The sequence below is a fragment of the Schistocerca piceifrons genome, chromosome 6, assembly GCF_021461385.2.
Source record: "Schistocerca piceifrons isolate TAMUIC-IGC-003096 chromosome 6, iqSchPice1.1, whole genome shotgun sequence".
Classification (NCBI taxonomy): domain Eukaryota; kingdom Metazoa; phylum Arthropoda; class Insecta; order Orthoptera; family Acrididae; genus Schistocerca; species Schistocerca piceifrons.
Window position 1 is genome coordinate 306,638,452 of NC_060143.1, and position 15,845 is coordinate 306,654,296.

The 15,845-nt window shown below is 39.9% G+C and overlaps 1 protein-coding gene across 2 annotated transcripts in view; it reads right to left on the minus strand.

Annotated features, from left to right (window-relative positions):
* LOC124802746 (mitogen-activated protein kinase 15-like) overlaps positions 1-15,845 on the minus strand; it is a 202,165-nt gene that overhangs the window by 13,799 nt on the left and 172,521 nt on the right. For both annotated transcript variants that reach the window (XM_047263729.1, XM_047263730.1), the window contains one exon: positions 2,700-2,806. In XM_047263729.1, the coding sequence (XP_047119685.1) occupies positions 2,700-2,806 (107 nt within the window). The remainder of the gene's footprint in view (positions 1-2,699; positions 2,807-15,845) is intronic.

Below are 15,845 nucleotides of genomic sequence, written 5' to 3' on the forward strand. Positions count from 1 at the left end.
AGGTGCATTTGTACAACACTTGCCATTTATCTGCAGCTGAATCTACATCTATTATATATAAATACAAAGATGAGGTGACTTACCGAACAAAAACGCTGGCAGGTCGATAGACACACAAACAAACACAAACATACACACAAAATTCAAGCTTTCGCAACAAATTGTTGCCTCATCAGGAAAGAGGGAAGGAGAGGGGAAGACGAAAGGAAGTGGGTTTTAAAGGAGAGGGTAAGGAGTCATTCCAATCCCGGGAGCAGAAAGACTTACCTTAGGGGGAAAAAAGGACAGGTATACACTCGCACACACGCACATATCCATCCACACATACAGACACAAGCAGACATATTTAAAGACCGGCCTTTGGGGGTGATGCCAAATGTCAGACAAGCCTGAGAAAATAGAATATGGGAGTGTAATCTGGCTAGGGCGAAGGCATGTTTGCGGAGGGAATGTAAATAAAACTTAATGGGGTCATTGTGGGGGTGTTGTGAGGGTGACATGGTATTAGAAGGTGGAAAGTGTTAACATGAGGTGAAATGAAAATGAAAATAAAAATATATGGGGAGAGATAAAGGTGAACCGGAAAGAAACAGGAGATCTGGAATGAAAAAAGGCGAAAAGGTGTTGGTTACAGCTGGGCTATGTTGGACTTGGGTTGGTAGATAACGATGTGCAAAAAGGTTAGGTGGTTGTTGCCGCCAAAACACGTTAAAGGACGCAGAAATTCGGGAAAATTTCGAAAAAACTGCGTGTAGTATATTAAAAGGAGTGGTATTGTGGTGGCAGATTATGAAAATGAGACTAACAATTGTCTGACGAAGAAATAATCGCGTTAAAACCTGTGGGAAGCGGCTAAAAATGATCAGTGGTGTGGGAAAAACGGAGATGGAAATAAAGCGAAAGTTATTAGAACTGGCCGAAATGGTTGTTTAAAAGGTGAAAGGAGCTGTTTGTGAACTAGAAAACGGTGGATATTATAGCGGCGGTAGTGCTGAAAGCGGCAAAAAATTTTTTTGGTTATGGTTTGGAAGTGGGTTACGTATTATTGAGTATATATATAGGCGGGATAAAATAGTATAGCAGATTACGGTAAAAAGGAGAAGGTGAATTCAAAGTGAAACCAAAGTGAAACTACTGGCAAAAACAGAAAGAGGAAAATAAGACGACAGAAAAGATTTCGAAATGCAACAGTGACAATAACAAACGTAATTGTTGGATTCAAATTAATGATATCAATATAATGGAAGGAAACATTCCACGTGGGAAAAATTATATATAAATACAAAGATGAGGTGACTTACCGAACAAAAACGCTGGCAGGTCGATAGACACACAAACAAACACAAACATACACACAAAATTCAAGCTTTCGCAACAAATTGTTGCCTCATCAGGAAAGAGGGAAGGAGAGGGGAAGACGAAAGGAAGTGGGTTTTAAAGGAGAGGGTAAGGAGTCATTCCAATCCCGGGAGCAGAAAGACTTACCTTAGGGGGAAAAAAGGACAGGTATACACTCGCACACACGCACATATCCATCCACACATACAGACACAAGCAGACTTGGTCTTTAAATATGTCTGCTTGTGTCTGTATGTGTGGATGGATATGTGCGTGTGTGCGAGTGTATACCTGTCCTTTTTTCCCCCTAAGGTAAGTCTTTCTGCTCCCGGGATTGGAATGACTCCTTACCCTCTCCTTTAAAACCCACTTCCTTTCGTCTTCCCCTCTCCTTCCCTCTTTCCTGATGAGGCAACAATTTGTTGCGAAAGCTTGAATTTTGTGTGTATGTTTGTGTTTGTTTGTGTGTCTATCGACCTGCCAGCGTTTTTGTTCGGTAAGTCACCTCATCTTTGTATTTATGTATAATTTTTCCCACATGGAATGTTTCCTTCCATTATATTGAATCTACATCTACATAGACATTGTTTATTCTTTTGAATTTGTAAGATAATTATTTAATTTAGAGCTATAAATATAGTTAAGTACGCAGAATAAACAAGGGCGTTGTCATTATGAACATCAGGAGCATCTGAATGGTATACTCTAAACTGTCAGAATGGTACTGCATGGAATTTGGTACTTCCTGTTACAAAAAAAGATTCAGAATGAAACAGATAACAAAAACAAAGCCAGCAATCATGCCAACAGGCTGCACACCCTTAATAAGTGCTGGTCTTGCTAAGCCAATATGAGCTGTGAGCAAGGCTTTTAGTTCAAGAATGAAACCAGATACAGAAGACTCCCGAACATAATATGAGGGTCCACAATGCAGGAGTTACAAGGCACTTGTTGAAAAGCCACTGTAATGTCTTGTAATTTTTGGGGAGACATCTCTCTCCAAAATTAAATTACAGTTAGATAAATAAACAAAAAAAGTCTATCTAGAAGGCAACAGAAGAGTTATAACCAGACAAAAGCTGCTGGAAACATTAGCTTCAGAATAGGAAGCTCATTCATCCTGCAAAGAGAGCATAGAGTATCACTCATCAAGCAATAACTGGAGGACAGGATGAGATGGAAATTATGATATGAAAGATACATGTAATTACTCAAGTACCAGTAAACTTTGTACTAATGGTTGTCAAACCAAAGGAGTCTGAACTACACATTTTTTTTTTTATTTTCAACATATTTTCTCAAACATTTATTTGTTTACAAATAAACATTAAGGATATGGAAATTCAAAATGGCATACTCACCATTCTAGTGTCCTCTGGGACGTGCGCAGGGCCTACAGGTCTTACAGGTGTTTTTTGTAGGAGGCCATTTAATTCTGAGCTGCGTCTTCTCTGGTGAATTTCTGTATCTATGAATGAGAGGCAAGAGATTGAAATAGGAATCAATATGAACTTTATATAAGTGGAGCATAATTGTAGGCTTTTTGCTAATATTTTTTTCTGTTCATTTTAATTGACTCAACTGTGGATTTTTGGTGAAACATTATATTTTGTCAATTAAATAGAACACTTTTTCCCATTTCCCAAAACTTCATTACTTTTGTACAACATAGGTTTTGGGTTGTACTCTCATTTTCCAGCACACAGCTGATGCCAAAGATGGCAACCAAGTAAAGATAAATATCTGTCAACTTCTTAATCCATCATTTCTTGGCTTAAACTATAAAAGTTAGCTCTGTTAACTATTTCTGACACAGGTATATTTGTATTGTACAGCCTTATGACATTCATTCAGATAGCATTTACTCTGACTTAGAGATACATTGGAATGGAACTATGTGCAAAAGAATGGGTATTTGTGTGATAACTTATTTATGAATGAAGGCACCAAGTTTCTCCTCCATAGTAGAAGTTACAACATTATGTAAAAGGAATGAAAAATTGAAATAAGTCTGCTCATTCAGTAGCACATACAGGTGTGACATCGACAAGTATGAACGACATATCTCCGCCACCGCAAGTTCTTTGACTAACGGCCCACGCCATCTTGCTTATCAGTTCGCTGTATGATTTACAGTAATGTGGACGTTTGTATGAAATATATCGAGTGTTACAGTATTAAGTGTGTTTTTCCTCGGGCTACAACCCAACTGAATTACCACACACATATCTGTTTCTTTAATTTCTGGTGTTTATAATACATGTTTGTCATTCTCATTAAAAAAAAAAAAAGAATGAATCTGGTGTCTTTAACCTCTAGTTCCTATGGTGTACTATAAGCCGTTTACAGATTGACCACCCATCTGTCCTATGTAGGAGGACTGAAACTCCTGGAAGATGAATTGAAGAAACATCTACTTGATGTCTGTGGAGTTTAAAAAAATACAGGGAAGCCCTTTGCCTTTAAAATGTTATTTAGCCTATCAGAAATTTTACCTATAAAACACACACAGCACCTTTCTTTTTTTGAGAATGTTATCAACAATGTTGGCTTTAAAGTCATTGTTTGTGCAGCCAGTTGCTACCCTCTTATTAGTAAATGACTCACAGTCACATAAACTGAAGTGCACTGGAAGCAATGTGCCACAAATGTGACAACTTGGTGTGACCTCTAGTAGAATATGGTCGCAAGAGAAGGCCAGTGTCTTATTCAAAATCATGTTAAGATGGTTTTATTGTTTCTAACTAACTGGAAGGAGTTATCCTAAGGGTTTTGTGTGACTTATTCAAGGCAGATGGTTACGCATCACTTCAAGAAGGGATGAAAGAAAATTATGGTTTGAAGTCATAACACCAACAAGCTTAAATTGGAGAAAGATGGAGAAGGATATCAACTATGCACTTTCAGTGGAAGCATCCCAGCATTTTCCTTAAGTTATTCAGGTGAATCATATCCACACACACACTGCTAGCACTCTGACTGCCTCTAAGGACCAGCTGCACAGGAACACTACCCTCATCACACAATATCAGCTCAGACTGGAATGGAACCACATCTTTCACCAGGGCTTCATTCATTTATCATTGTGGCTGGAAATGAGGAACATCTACATCTGTACTCCACAAGCCACCTTGTGTTGTGTGGCAGAATGTACTTCATGCATCAGCCATTTCCCCACTTTGCTGTTCCAATCTTGAATAGTTTGTTAGATGAACAATCCTCTGAGTGGGCTCTAATCTCTCTAATTTTATCTTCGTGGTCTTTTCCCAAGATGTAAGAAGAAGAAAGCAATATATTTGTTCTCTCTTTTAGGAACATATGCCTTTGGAACTCTAAAATAAACCACACTGTGATGCATAATGCCTTTCTTGCAGTATCTGATGCTGAAGTTGGTTGATCACCTCTGTTACAGTTTTGTACTTATTAAATGAAGCTGTAAGGAATGCTTCACTCCTCTTTGGATCTTCCATATTTCTTCCATCAGTCCTATCTGGTACAGATTCAACACTGATGAGCAGTTTTCAAGTATTAGTCACAGTACACAATTACTGGTTGGACGAGTGTTTTACAAGCAACTTCCTTTGTTGATGGACTACATTTCCTGAGCATTTTTCCAATGAATCTCAGTCTAGCATCTGCCTAACTCACAATTAATTTTATGTGGTGTTTCCATTTCAAACACTCTGTATGCATACTTCTAGGTATTTCATGGAAGAGATTGCTTCCATCGATTGTTTTGCAATTGTGTAATAATACAAGAAAGCATCTTTCTGTCTATGTATTCACAATACATTACATTTGTTTATGTTGAGGATTAATTTCCACCCCCTGCAACAATTGTCACTCTGGTGTAGCTCTTCCTGCATTCCTGGCACATTAGATCATCAAAACTCCTAGCTGGTTGGAGTGCTCTGCCCATAATGCACCAAATTTTCTCAATTTGGCCAGCATGAAAACAAGCAGTAAAAACTCTCACCAAGTGCATGTGGGTAAGATCTTGCTGAAACGTATGCCCATGATATCTTGCTGTGAAAGGCAACAAAATGGAGCATAGAATATCATTGACATACCACTATTGTATAAGGGTGCCACAGATGACAACCAAAGGGGTTCTGCTATGAAATGAAATAGCACACCAGACCATCACTCCTGGCTGTCAGGTGGTCTGGCAGGTGACAGTCAGGTTGGCATACCACCAATTCTCCAGGGCATCTCCAGACATGTTTTCACTGGTCACTGAGCCTCAGAATCTCACTGACTGCGCTAGAATTGTCTTTCATGATAAGTGCCACATTGAACTGACCAGCAAAAGTGTGTCTGGAGATGCCCTGGGTGGCAGTGGGATACCAACCTGACTGTCAACCGTAATGCCAGACAAGCACGAGTGATGGTCTGGGGTGCCATTTCTTTCCATAGCAGGACCACTTTGATTGACATCTGCTGCGCAGTACAGTATAACAAAATGGTATGTTGACGACATTCTACACCCTCTTTCATTGCCATTCATGGCAAGCCATCCTAGGCTTACATTTCAGCAATATGAGAGTTTCAACTGCTTGTCTTCATGCTTGTCAAACCCTATCTTGGCCAGCAAGTCACCAAATCTCTCCCCAATTGAAAACATTTGAAGCATTATGGGCAAGGCCCTCCAACCACGTTAGAATATTGATGATCTAACGTGCCAATTGGACAGAATTTCACATGATATCCCTGGAGAATATCCAGCAACTCTCTCAATCAATACTAAGCCAAATAACTGCTTGCATAAGGGCCAGAGGTGGACCAATGCGTTACTGACTTGTTCAATTTGTAAAGCTCTTTGTCTTGAATAAATCATCCATTTTTTTTCTGAAATTGTAATCATTTGTTTGTCTGTACATGTACATCACATCTAGTGATTTCCATCCCATTTGGATAATTCCTCCATGGTGAATCATTTTTTTTCTTAGAGTGTATATTGTGAAAAGAAATGGTCCTGTAAAACACTCCTCTGACACACATACAGTTCCTTTTATATCTGACAACTCATCACCATACAGAATGATGTGCTGTGTTTTGTATGCTAGAAACTCCTAAATGAAATTGCACAGTTGGTCTGATATTTTCTGTGGTTATATTTTGTTCATTAGGCAGCAGTACAGAACTGAATTGAATACCTTTCAGGAGTCAAGGAAAGCAGCATCTACCTGGTTACCTGCATTTACTGCTTCCTGGGTCTTGTGGATGAACAGAGCAAGCTGGGTTTCAGACATCATTATTTTCTGAACACATGCTGGTTCCTAAAGAGGAGATTTTCAGACTCCAGAAATGTCATATTACATGAGCATAAACCAAAATTCTACAACTGACTGAAATTGGAGATATACTTTTGTGCATCTGTTCGATGACCCTTCTTGAAACAGGGATGACCTGTGCTTCTTCCCAATTATCAGGAATACTTCATTCCTCCAAAGACTTACGGTACACTGCTGCTAGAAATGGGGCAATTTCTTTCACATATTCTATGTAGAATCATACTGACATCCCATCAGGTTCCCTCTATTGAGTGAATTCAGTTGCTTTTACATCTAATGGTCACTTATTTCAATATCAGCCAGCTTGTTGCTCATGCAAAGATTTAAAAGAGGCACTACAGTTTGATCTACCTCTGTGAAACAGTTTTGGAAGATGATGTTTAGTACTTCAGCTTTTTCTGTGTTTTCCTCTGTTTCACTGCCATTATGGTCACAGAGTGTCTGGACAGGGCTTTTATCTGTTCACTGGTTTAACATAAGACCAAAACTCCTTAGGATTTTCTGTCAAGTTGGTAGTGAGAACTTTAATTTCAAATTCCTTGAACGCTTTGTGCATGGCTCTCTTTATGCTAATTTTGACTTAGTTTAATTTTTGTTTGTCTGTGAGGCTTTGCCTATGTTTAAATTTACAGAGAAGCTCTCTTTTCTTTCATAGCAGTTTTCTAAGGCAGCTGTCAAACTGCACTGGATCTTTTCCATCTCTCACAACTTTACTTGACACATACCTGTCTAAAGCATATTGTATAACTTTGTCCATTGACACTCAACACTGTTAGAGCTGGAGATGAAATTTTCATGTTGACCACTCAGATAATCTGAAATCTGTTTCTTGCTGCTCCTGCTTTGCAGACAGATCTTCCTGCCTCTCTTTGTAGTTCTATTTACAGCTGGAATCAATGATGCTGCAATGGCCTTTTGATCACTGATTCCCTGTTCTACACTAACTGAGTAGAAAAGTTTGCATCTGTTTGTCACTAGCAGGTCTAAGAAGTTATCTTCATGTGTCAGTTCACTGACTAACTGCTCAAGGTAATTTTTGGGAAAGCAATAAGACCTATTTCACATGATTCTCTGTCCCCTAAAATCTCCACCTAAAACTATAATATGACCAGGAAACGTATATGAAATATTTTCCAAGTTTTCCCTCAACTGTTGTGTCACTATTGCTACAGAGGCACACAGTCTATAACGGCATCCAATAACCATGTTTGTACTAAGCTCAGTATATATTATTGTTTTCTTTATGGTTATAAAATTTCCTCCACCACCAGAATTCAACATACCTTGTGATATATCTTCCAATCAGAATTCAAAATTTCAGTGCTGTTGCTTTCTGGTTTCAGTCAGCTTTTTTTCATTAGTACTATGTGGGCACTGTTACCATTTATATGCGAGATTAGTTCCAGGTCCTTGCCATAGGTGCTCCTGCAGTTAGCTAATACTATGTCAACTTTTCTTTCTGTGATCTGCTGTGATGAATGCTATGTTGTCTGGATTCAGAAGGCATCTTACTGGGCCTGTGGAGGGATCTCTCTATCCTAAAAACCCACATGTGCATGCCAGATGTACTCTGTTCCCCTACCCACAATACTTCCCACTCCTTCCAAAGTGGTATTCAGCTGCCCATCCAATCTATGCAATACTCTATACCATTCTTACACCATGCCTATTCCTAGCCCCTTGCCATATGGATCATGAAAAAATAAAAACATTGACTCACAAGAAATTGAGACCCCCCCCCCCCCCCCCCCCCAAAAAAAAAAAAAAAACTTCTGGCAGGAACAGTACCACTTTAAAATCATTGGACAACAAATTCAATGATTACTCTCTCACAGTGGCAGCAAATATTGCATCCACTACTAGGCAACCAAATACAAATGTGTTACATTTAATTGTGCACACACTACATGTATCACTAATAGATATGACTTTCAAAAACATAGCCCCTAAGGAGATTACAAAATTTATTAGGTAACTAAAAAGTTGTAATTCTGCTGACTAAGATGGTGTTTCCAATAGAATATTAAAATATTGTGCTGACTTGATACGACTGTTCTTAAGCTATGTTTGCAATCAATGATTCAGGGCATATTTTCCAACAGACTTAAATGTGCTGTAGAATACACATCTATAAAAACTGATACAAGCAAACTGTCTCCTTTCCCTTTTTTTTTTTTTTTTTTTTCTTCAGAAAGTGGCCTATAATAGAATACTGACTCATTTAACTGAGCAGACTTTGTTTACTGCCTCCCAGTTTGGGTTTCATACAGGATTCCCCACGAGAAACCAATAAAAGACCTCACCAATGAAAGCTAGCAGAGTTAACCCAGAAAATTTATCTAGTATATTCTCCGATCTTACCAGGGTGTTTGATTGTGTGGATCATAACTACTTGGCTAAGTTAATAGGCATTAATGACATTTCTATTGCATGAATGGAATCTTACCTTCTTAACAGAAAGCAGAGGACCTTATTAACTGTCTGTTTCTCAAGAAAGAAACTAATCTCAGAATGAGGAAACAAAGTATGTGGAAGTGTCATCAGGATCAGTAATAGCCCCACTCTTGTTTCTAACCACCTTAATCATCTTCAGGTGACTCAAAAACTGTTAAATTTGCTGCCGACATAAGCATACTAACCTTAGCAATCACAGCTAAGATGTTAGCTGAAGTACCTGCAAGTGGCTCACAGCTAACTTTTAAGCCTTAATTTCAAACAAACAATAAGAGTGGGAGTATTCCCACCAAGCTAAAGTCACAGCCTTTTGTATACATGTATTCAGATGGTACAAGGTAGCTATACATATGTGTGTGTGTGTGTGTGTGTGTGTGTGTGTGTGTGTGTGTGTGTGTGTGTGTGTGTGTGTGTGTGTGCATGTGCATGTATGTGTGTGTGGGAGGGAGGGGGGGGGGGGGGGAGGTTGAAGGGGGCATGGGTGTACGAGGAGTACTCTAGCTTGAAAAAGTATTCATCTGAAATCTAGCCAAATTTTCATTATTTTTTTGGGTGCCTATTGACAACTCAACTCCTTCTATTCAGTAACATTTTACCCTTACTCCTAAATTATTTGCATTCTATTAGCATAAAATGTGTACATAAATTGTCATACACTAAATGAAACACATTGTGTAGAGTTCCTTTGAACTTCACTGGAGAACAAGTTGAAATGGAGTCAACACTCAGATAAACTAACCAAGAAGTTCAGTGCCAAGATGTTATACTATGAGAAACATCCTTCACTGTGCTGACCTAAAGGCAGTAGTAACAATATTGTGTAAAGAAGATTTTTAAGGATCACTGAATTCATACACTCACTTCTCCAATGAATTTTCTCTATAAATGTTTATTATGTTGCACACAAGTTTCAGCTGAATAGTGATTAACATAGTCACAATGTAAGACACAAAAATACTTTGCACATAGACTATCCCTCCCTGACTACAGTTCAAGCAGCAGTTATTTTTGCTGTTGGGAAGATTTTCAAAGAGACCTCCCATCTAACATAAAGCAAGTAATCCGGAATCCCTGTGAATTCAAAAGAAAATTAAGAACATGCCTCATAAGAAGAATTTCTACAAATTATCTGAATATTTAGATTCAGTGACTAAAAAGTTCATTTAACTATAAAGCAAAAGGCAGTGTTTGTTATAATGCTGTATGACAGGTATTAATGTACTGTAAATAGGACTCATTATTTACACAACAAGAAAATATTTTCTTGGAGAAATTCAATTGTAATCAAGGAAATATTAAGCTTTTAATGGCACATACACAGCATCTATATAGCAAAATTGAAAGGCAGAAGCTTTTTTGAAGTAGCAGCTTTCTTTCTAATATAATCTATTACATTTAGATAGCACAGATGTAAATAGCACTAACAGTACAGTGATAGTTTATTGTTAGTTAGCTATTTACCCCTGGCTTCACCTATATTTACTTATGTCAAATATATTTCACAAATCTCCTCTTCCTCCTCTCTCTCTGTCAGTCTCCTCATCTCCCTTTCTTTGTCCATCCCCTCCTCCCAACTCTCTCTGTCCACCTCCTTCTCTGCCTGTCTCCTCCTCCCCTCTTTCTATACATACCCTCCCCATCTCTCACTGTCTATTTTCTCCCCCCACCTTCCCACCTAACTCTGTACATCTCCTCCTCCCTCCTCTCTCTGTCAATCTCTTGCTCCTCCCTCTCTCTGCCTCCTAATACCCTCTTCCTCTTAAGCCTGCTTTCACACAAACTCTACCTCTTGCACCTGCATCCACAAACCCTCTTCTTTTCTACCTGCCAATGACCCTCACCATCTTCCACATCTCCCCCTATTTCTGTCCATCTCTTCGAACCCCCTTTCTTTGAGCAACTCCTACTCCTCCTCCTTCTGCTCCTCCTCTCTATCAATCTCCTCTTCCCACTTCTCTCTGTCTGCCTCAACCTTACCCTCTCACTGTCTGTCTGTCTCATCCTCCCTTTTAGTATCCCCACCAGCAGACATTAAAATGGAGGCAGTGCAGCTGACTTGGGTATCACAGTGGGGCAGTAACACAGTGTTGCCAAGGGGTGCAGGGCCAAGGGGTGGGGGTGGGGGGTTTGCATGTGGCCTGCCAGCAGCAATAAGTCTGGCCAGACAGTTCTATTGCTGATTTCAATGCCCATGGTCCAAGCCTTAGCCTCTGTTCCATGCGCTCCACTGTCCATCACTCTGCTGATTGCTTGTTATGTTACCCTTCATGCTCATTCTCTATACAGTGTTCAGACTCTCTGCTCCTCTGCAGATTAACTCGCACATTGTGATTCACTCCCTACCTGAGGTTCAGTTCCCCAGCTTGTAGTTGACCCACTGTTGGCAAGCATCAGTACATTTGTGCCAACACTGATAATTTGAAGGCATTGTCACCCTCATGCTGATAGTAAATCCCCCACTTCTATCTGTCCATCTCATCCCCCCCCCCCCCCCCCATCTCTATATGTTCATCTCCCACTCCTCCTCTACCTCTGTCAACCTCATACTCCCCTCTCTAAGTATGCCCAATTCCCTCTCCTATCTCTGTTCATCTCATTCTCCCTCTTTCACTATCCATCTGTTCATCTGTCCTCTCTCGGCTCAGCCAAGCCCATCTGCACATATACCTACTGGAACACATTCTGATACTATCCATGCTACAGGCCAGTCATACAGGGGAGTGTAGTTGTCATCTAAAACCAACCTCCATTCAAACCATTATCTGCATCTTACATGGATACTACGCAAATCACATTTAAGTGCCTGGCAGATGGTTCATCAAACCACCTTCACAATTCTCTATTATTCCAGTCTCGTATAGCACGCGGAAAGAACGAACACCTATATCTTTCTGTAAGAGCTCTGATTTCCCTTATTTTATCGTGGTGATCGTTTCTCTCTATGTAGTTCCAAATATTTCCACATTCAGAGGAGAAAGTTGGTGATTGGAATTTCGTGAGAAGATTCTGTCGCAACAAAAAATGCCCAAATCCTGTATCATTTCTGTGACACTATCTCCCACATTTCATGATAATACAAAACATGCTGCCCTTCTTTGAACTTTTTCGATGTACTCCATCAGTCCTATCTGGTAAGGATCCCGCACCGCATAGCAGTATTTTAAAAGAGGACGGACAAGTGCAGTGTAGGCAGTCTCCTTAGTAGATCTGTAACATTTTCTAAGTGTCCTGCCAATAAAACGCAGTCTTTTGTTAGCCTTCCCCACAACATTTTCTATATGTTCCTTCCAATTTAAGTTGTTCATAATTGAAATACCTAGGTATTTAGTTGAATTTACGGCTTTTAGACTAGGCTGATTTATTGTGTAACCAAAGTTTAATGAATTCCTTTTGGCACTCATGTGGATGACCTCACACTTTTCGTTATTTAGAGTAAACTGCCAATTTTTGCACCATTCAGATATCTTTTCTAAATCATTTTGCAATTTGTTTTGATCTTTTGATGACTTTATTAGTCAATAAGCGAAAGCATCATCTCCAAACAACCTACGACGGCTGCTCAGATTGTCTCCCAAATCGTTTATATAGATAAGGAACAGCAAAGGGCCTATAACACTACCAGGGGGAATGCCAGATATCACTTCTAATTTACTCAATTACTTTCCATCAATTACTACAAACTGTGACCTCCCTGACAGGAAATCACAAATCCAGTCACATAACTGGGACGATGTTCCATAAGCACGCAATTTCACTACAAGTTGCTTGTGTGGTACAGTGCCAAAAGCCTTCCGGAAATCCAGAAATACAGAATCAATCTGAAATCCCTTGTCGCCGGCCGCGGTGGCCAAGCGGTCCTAGGTGCTACAGTGTGGAACCGTGCGATCGCTATGGTCGCAGGTTTGAATCCTGCCTCGGGCATGGATTTGTGTGATGTCCTTAGGTTAATTAGGTTTAAGTAGTTCTAGGTTCTAGGGGACTGATGACCTCAGAAGTTAAGTCCCATAGTGCTCAGAGCCATTTGAACCAATTGAAATCCCTTGTCAATAGCACTCAATACTTCATGTGAATAAAGAGCTAGTTGTGTTTCACAGGAACAATGATTTCTAAACCAATGTCAATAGACAGTTTTCTTTGAGGTAATTCATAATGTTTGAACACAATGTATGTTCCAAAATCCTGCTGCATATCGACGTTAACGATATGGGCCTGTAATTTAGTGGATTACTCTTACCACCTATCTTGAATATTGGTGTGAACTGTGCAACTTTCCAATCTTTGGGTACAGATCTTCCGTCGAACGAACAGTTGTATATGACTGTTAAGTATGGACCTAATGCATCAGCATACTCCGAAAGGAACCTAACTGGTATACAGTCTGGGCCAGAAGACTTGCTTTTATTAAGTGATTTAAGTTGCTTCACTAAACTGAGGATATTTACTTCTATGTTACTCATGTTGACAGCTGTTCTCGATTTGAATTCTGGAATACTTACTTTGTCTTCTTTTGTGAAGGCATTTCGGAAGGCTGTGTTTAGTAACTCTGCTTTGGGAGCACTGTCTTCGATAGTATCTCTATTGCTATCACACATAGAAGGCATTGATTGTTTCTTGCCACTAACATACTTCACATTCGTCCAGAATCTCTTTGGATTTTCTGCCAGGTTTAGAGACAAAGTTTCAACGTGGAAACTGTTATAAGCATCTCACATTGCACCGAATTTCAAGCTTCTGTAAAAGATCGCCAATCTTGGGGATTTTGCATCTATGTAAATTTGGCATGTTTCTTTCGTTGTTTCTGCAACAGCGTTTTAACCCATTTTGTGTAACAAGGAGGATCAGTTCTGTCGTTTGTTAATTTATTTGGTACAAATCTCTCAATTACTGCCTGAAACGCCAGCTTCACCCGCAGGAGAGGACAGGTACTTTAAATTGTGGAAAGGGGCCAAAATAAGGGGCTGTCAGTTACACTCGAACACACAACTTTATTATTTGATCAAACATTACAAGAGCCCAAACTATTTTTTTTTTTTTTTTTTTAATCACACAGCTTTAATCTTTGGGACTTAACTACCGGCTGAAAGCCACTTTAATTTAAAAATGGCTGAAGGCCAATAACTTAAAACACAAGTGTAATGAAAAATTTAAAAGGCAAGCCTTACCTTACAACAGTTCTTTATTTAGGCTGAAGGCCCAAAGAATCAGACACTTTAAGAGCAAACAAGTTAAATTCAAATTGGCTGAAGGCCTAACACTTAAAGTTCAACAACATTAAAACATTTAAAATGCCAAAGGTCTTACGTGAAACAGTTCTTTAAATTAGGCTGAAGGCCTAAAAAATCTTACACCTTAAGGGCAGAACAACCTTAATTTAAAAAAAAAAAAAAAAAAATCGGCTAGAAGCCATACCAGCACAAACAACACGAACAAATAATAAAAAAAAAAGGCAGTACTCCCAAGGGCGCTCAGATGTTCGAGGGTCAGCCTGGAATTCAAACACTAATGCTCACTTAGGTGAGACAGGCAGTCGGGCCAACCATTCACAATCCATAACAACCCAACCGACTGACTGACCGTCAACAGACCCACCGACGAGATATCTTCCACATCACCCAACCAGGGCACAGCAGGGACTTCAACGGAACAACGTAGAAGATATTGGCTCTCACAACCAATCCTACATGAAGATATCAAACTACACACCATGCTGGACAGCAACAACACGATGAGGAAACTACACTACCTGAAATTTACGTCAATGGCCAGGGCAGGTAACCGGAATGTTTACGGTCACATGGCAAAAGATTCCGCTGGTGCATTTCAATTCAAATAACCAAATACAGTGAAACTCCACCGGAGGGTGGCTAGAAATTTCCAACTTGAAAACCACGTTGTTGCTCGTAGGAATATTCCAACAGCCGACAACGAACTCCGAATGACATTATGTGAGCAGTCTTGACTTGCTGGTAGATTAAATAAAACTCAACTTTCGTGACCAGAGTCAGTGAGCCATGGACTTCTTAGCAATGGGAACAGCCCCACACACTCCGACACCGCGTAGAGACCAGCAGCAGCCCCAGCTAAACTACGTCTCATGGAGAATTCCTCACTGCTCCACACCAACCGACTGACTGGTTGCACACCACCCAGCCGGAAATTATATGCCCCAAGTCAAAAATAGTCGAAGGTGCGAATATCAATACACACTGCTGCTGCCACCCGTGGAAGGAGAGGATAATAAGATAATCACGATAACTGCGGGAGACTAAACACAGAATCACAATGAAGGTTTAATCCAGCACATAGCATGAGCCAGCCACAGCTCAACCTCCCACTCTCAAACTTAACAAAGGAAGGGGGTAATTCAACCCCTGAGCTAGCAGAATTTAACTTGGCTAAGGTGAACCCGATACTGCTTACCTGAACTGTTCTCCTTGACCAACAGATTTACCAGGCCTAAAATATGCATGATAGTGCAAGGACCCAGAAAACAAGGAGTAAATTTAGTAAGATTCCCACCATGCACCTGCCTCCCCAGGAAATTGCAGACATAAACGTGATCCCTGTCCTTATAGGTTTCTCGATTGTAATGCTCAGCTTGTTTATTATGGTCTCTGAGTATATTGCACCTGGCCTGGTTTCAGTTTTCCTTGATAACACGAGGTCTAATATTGGTTGGAATAAGATTTTGAATTCCCCACAAGTTTGAAAGAGGGGAATTAACTGGATAGGAAAAGATCAAGGAGGCGGGCATAGCTC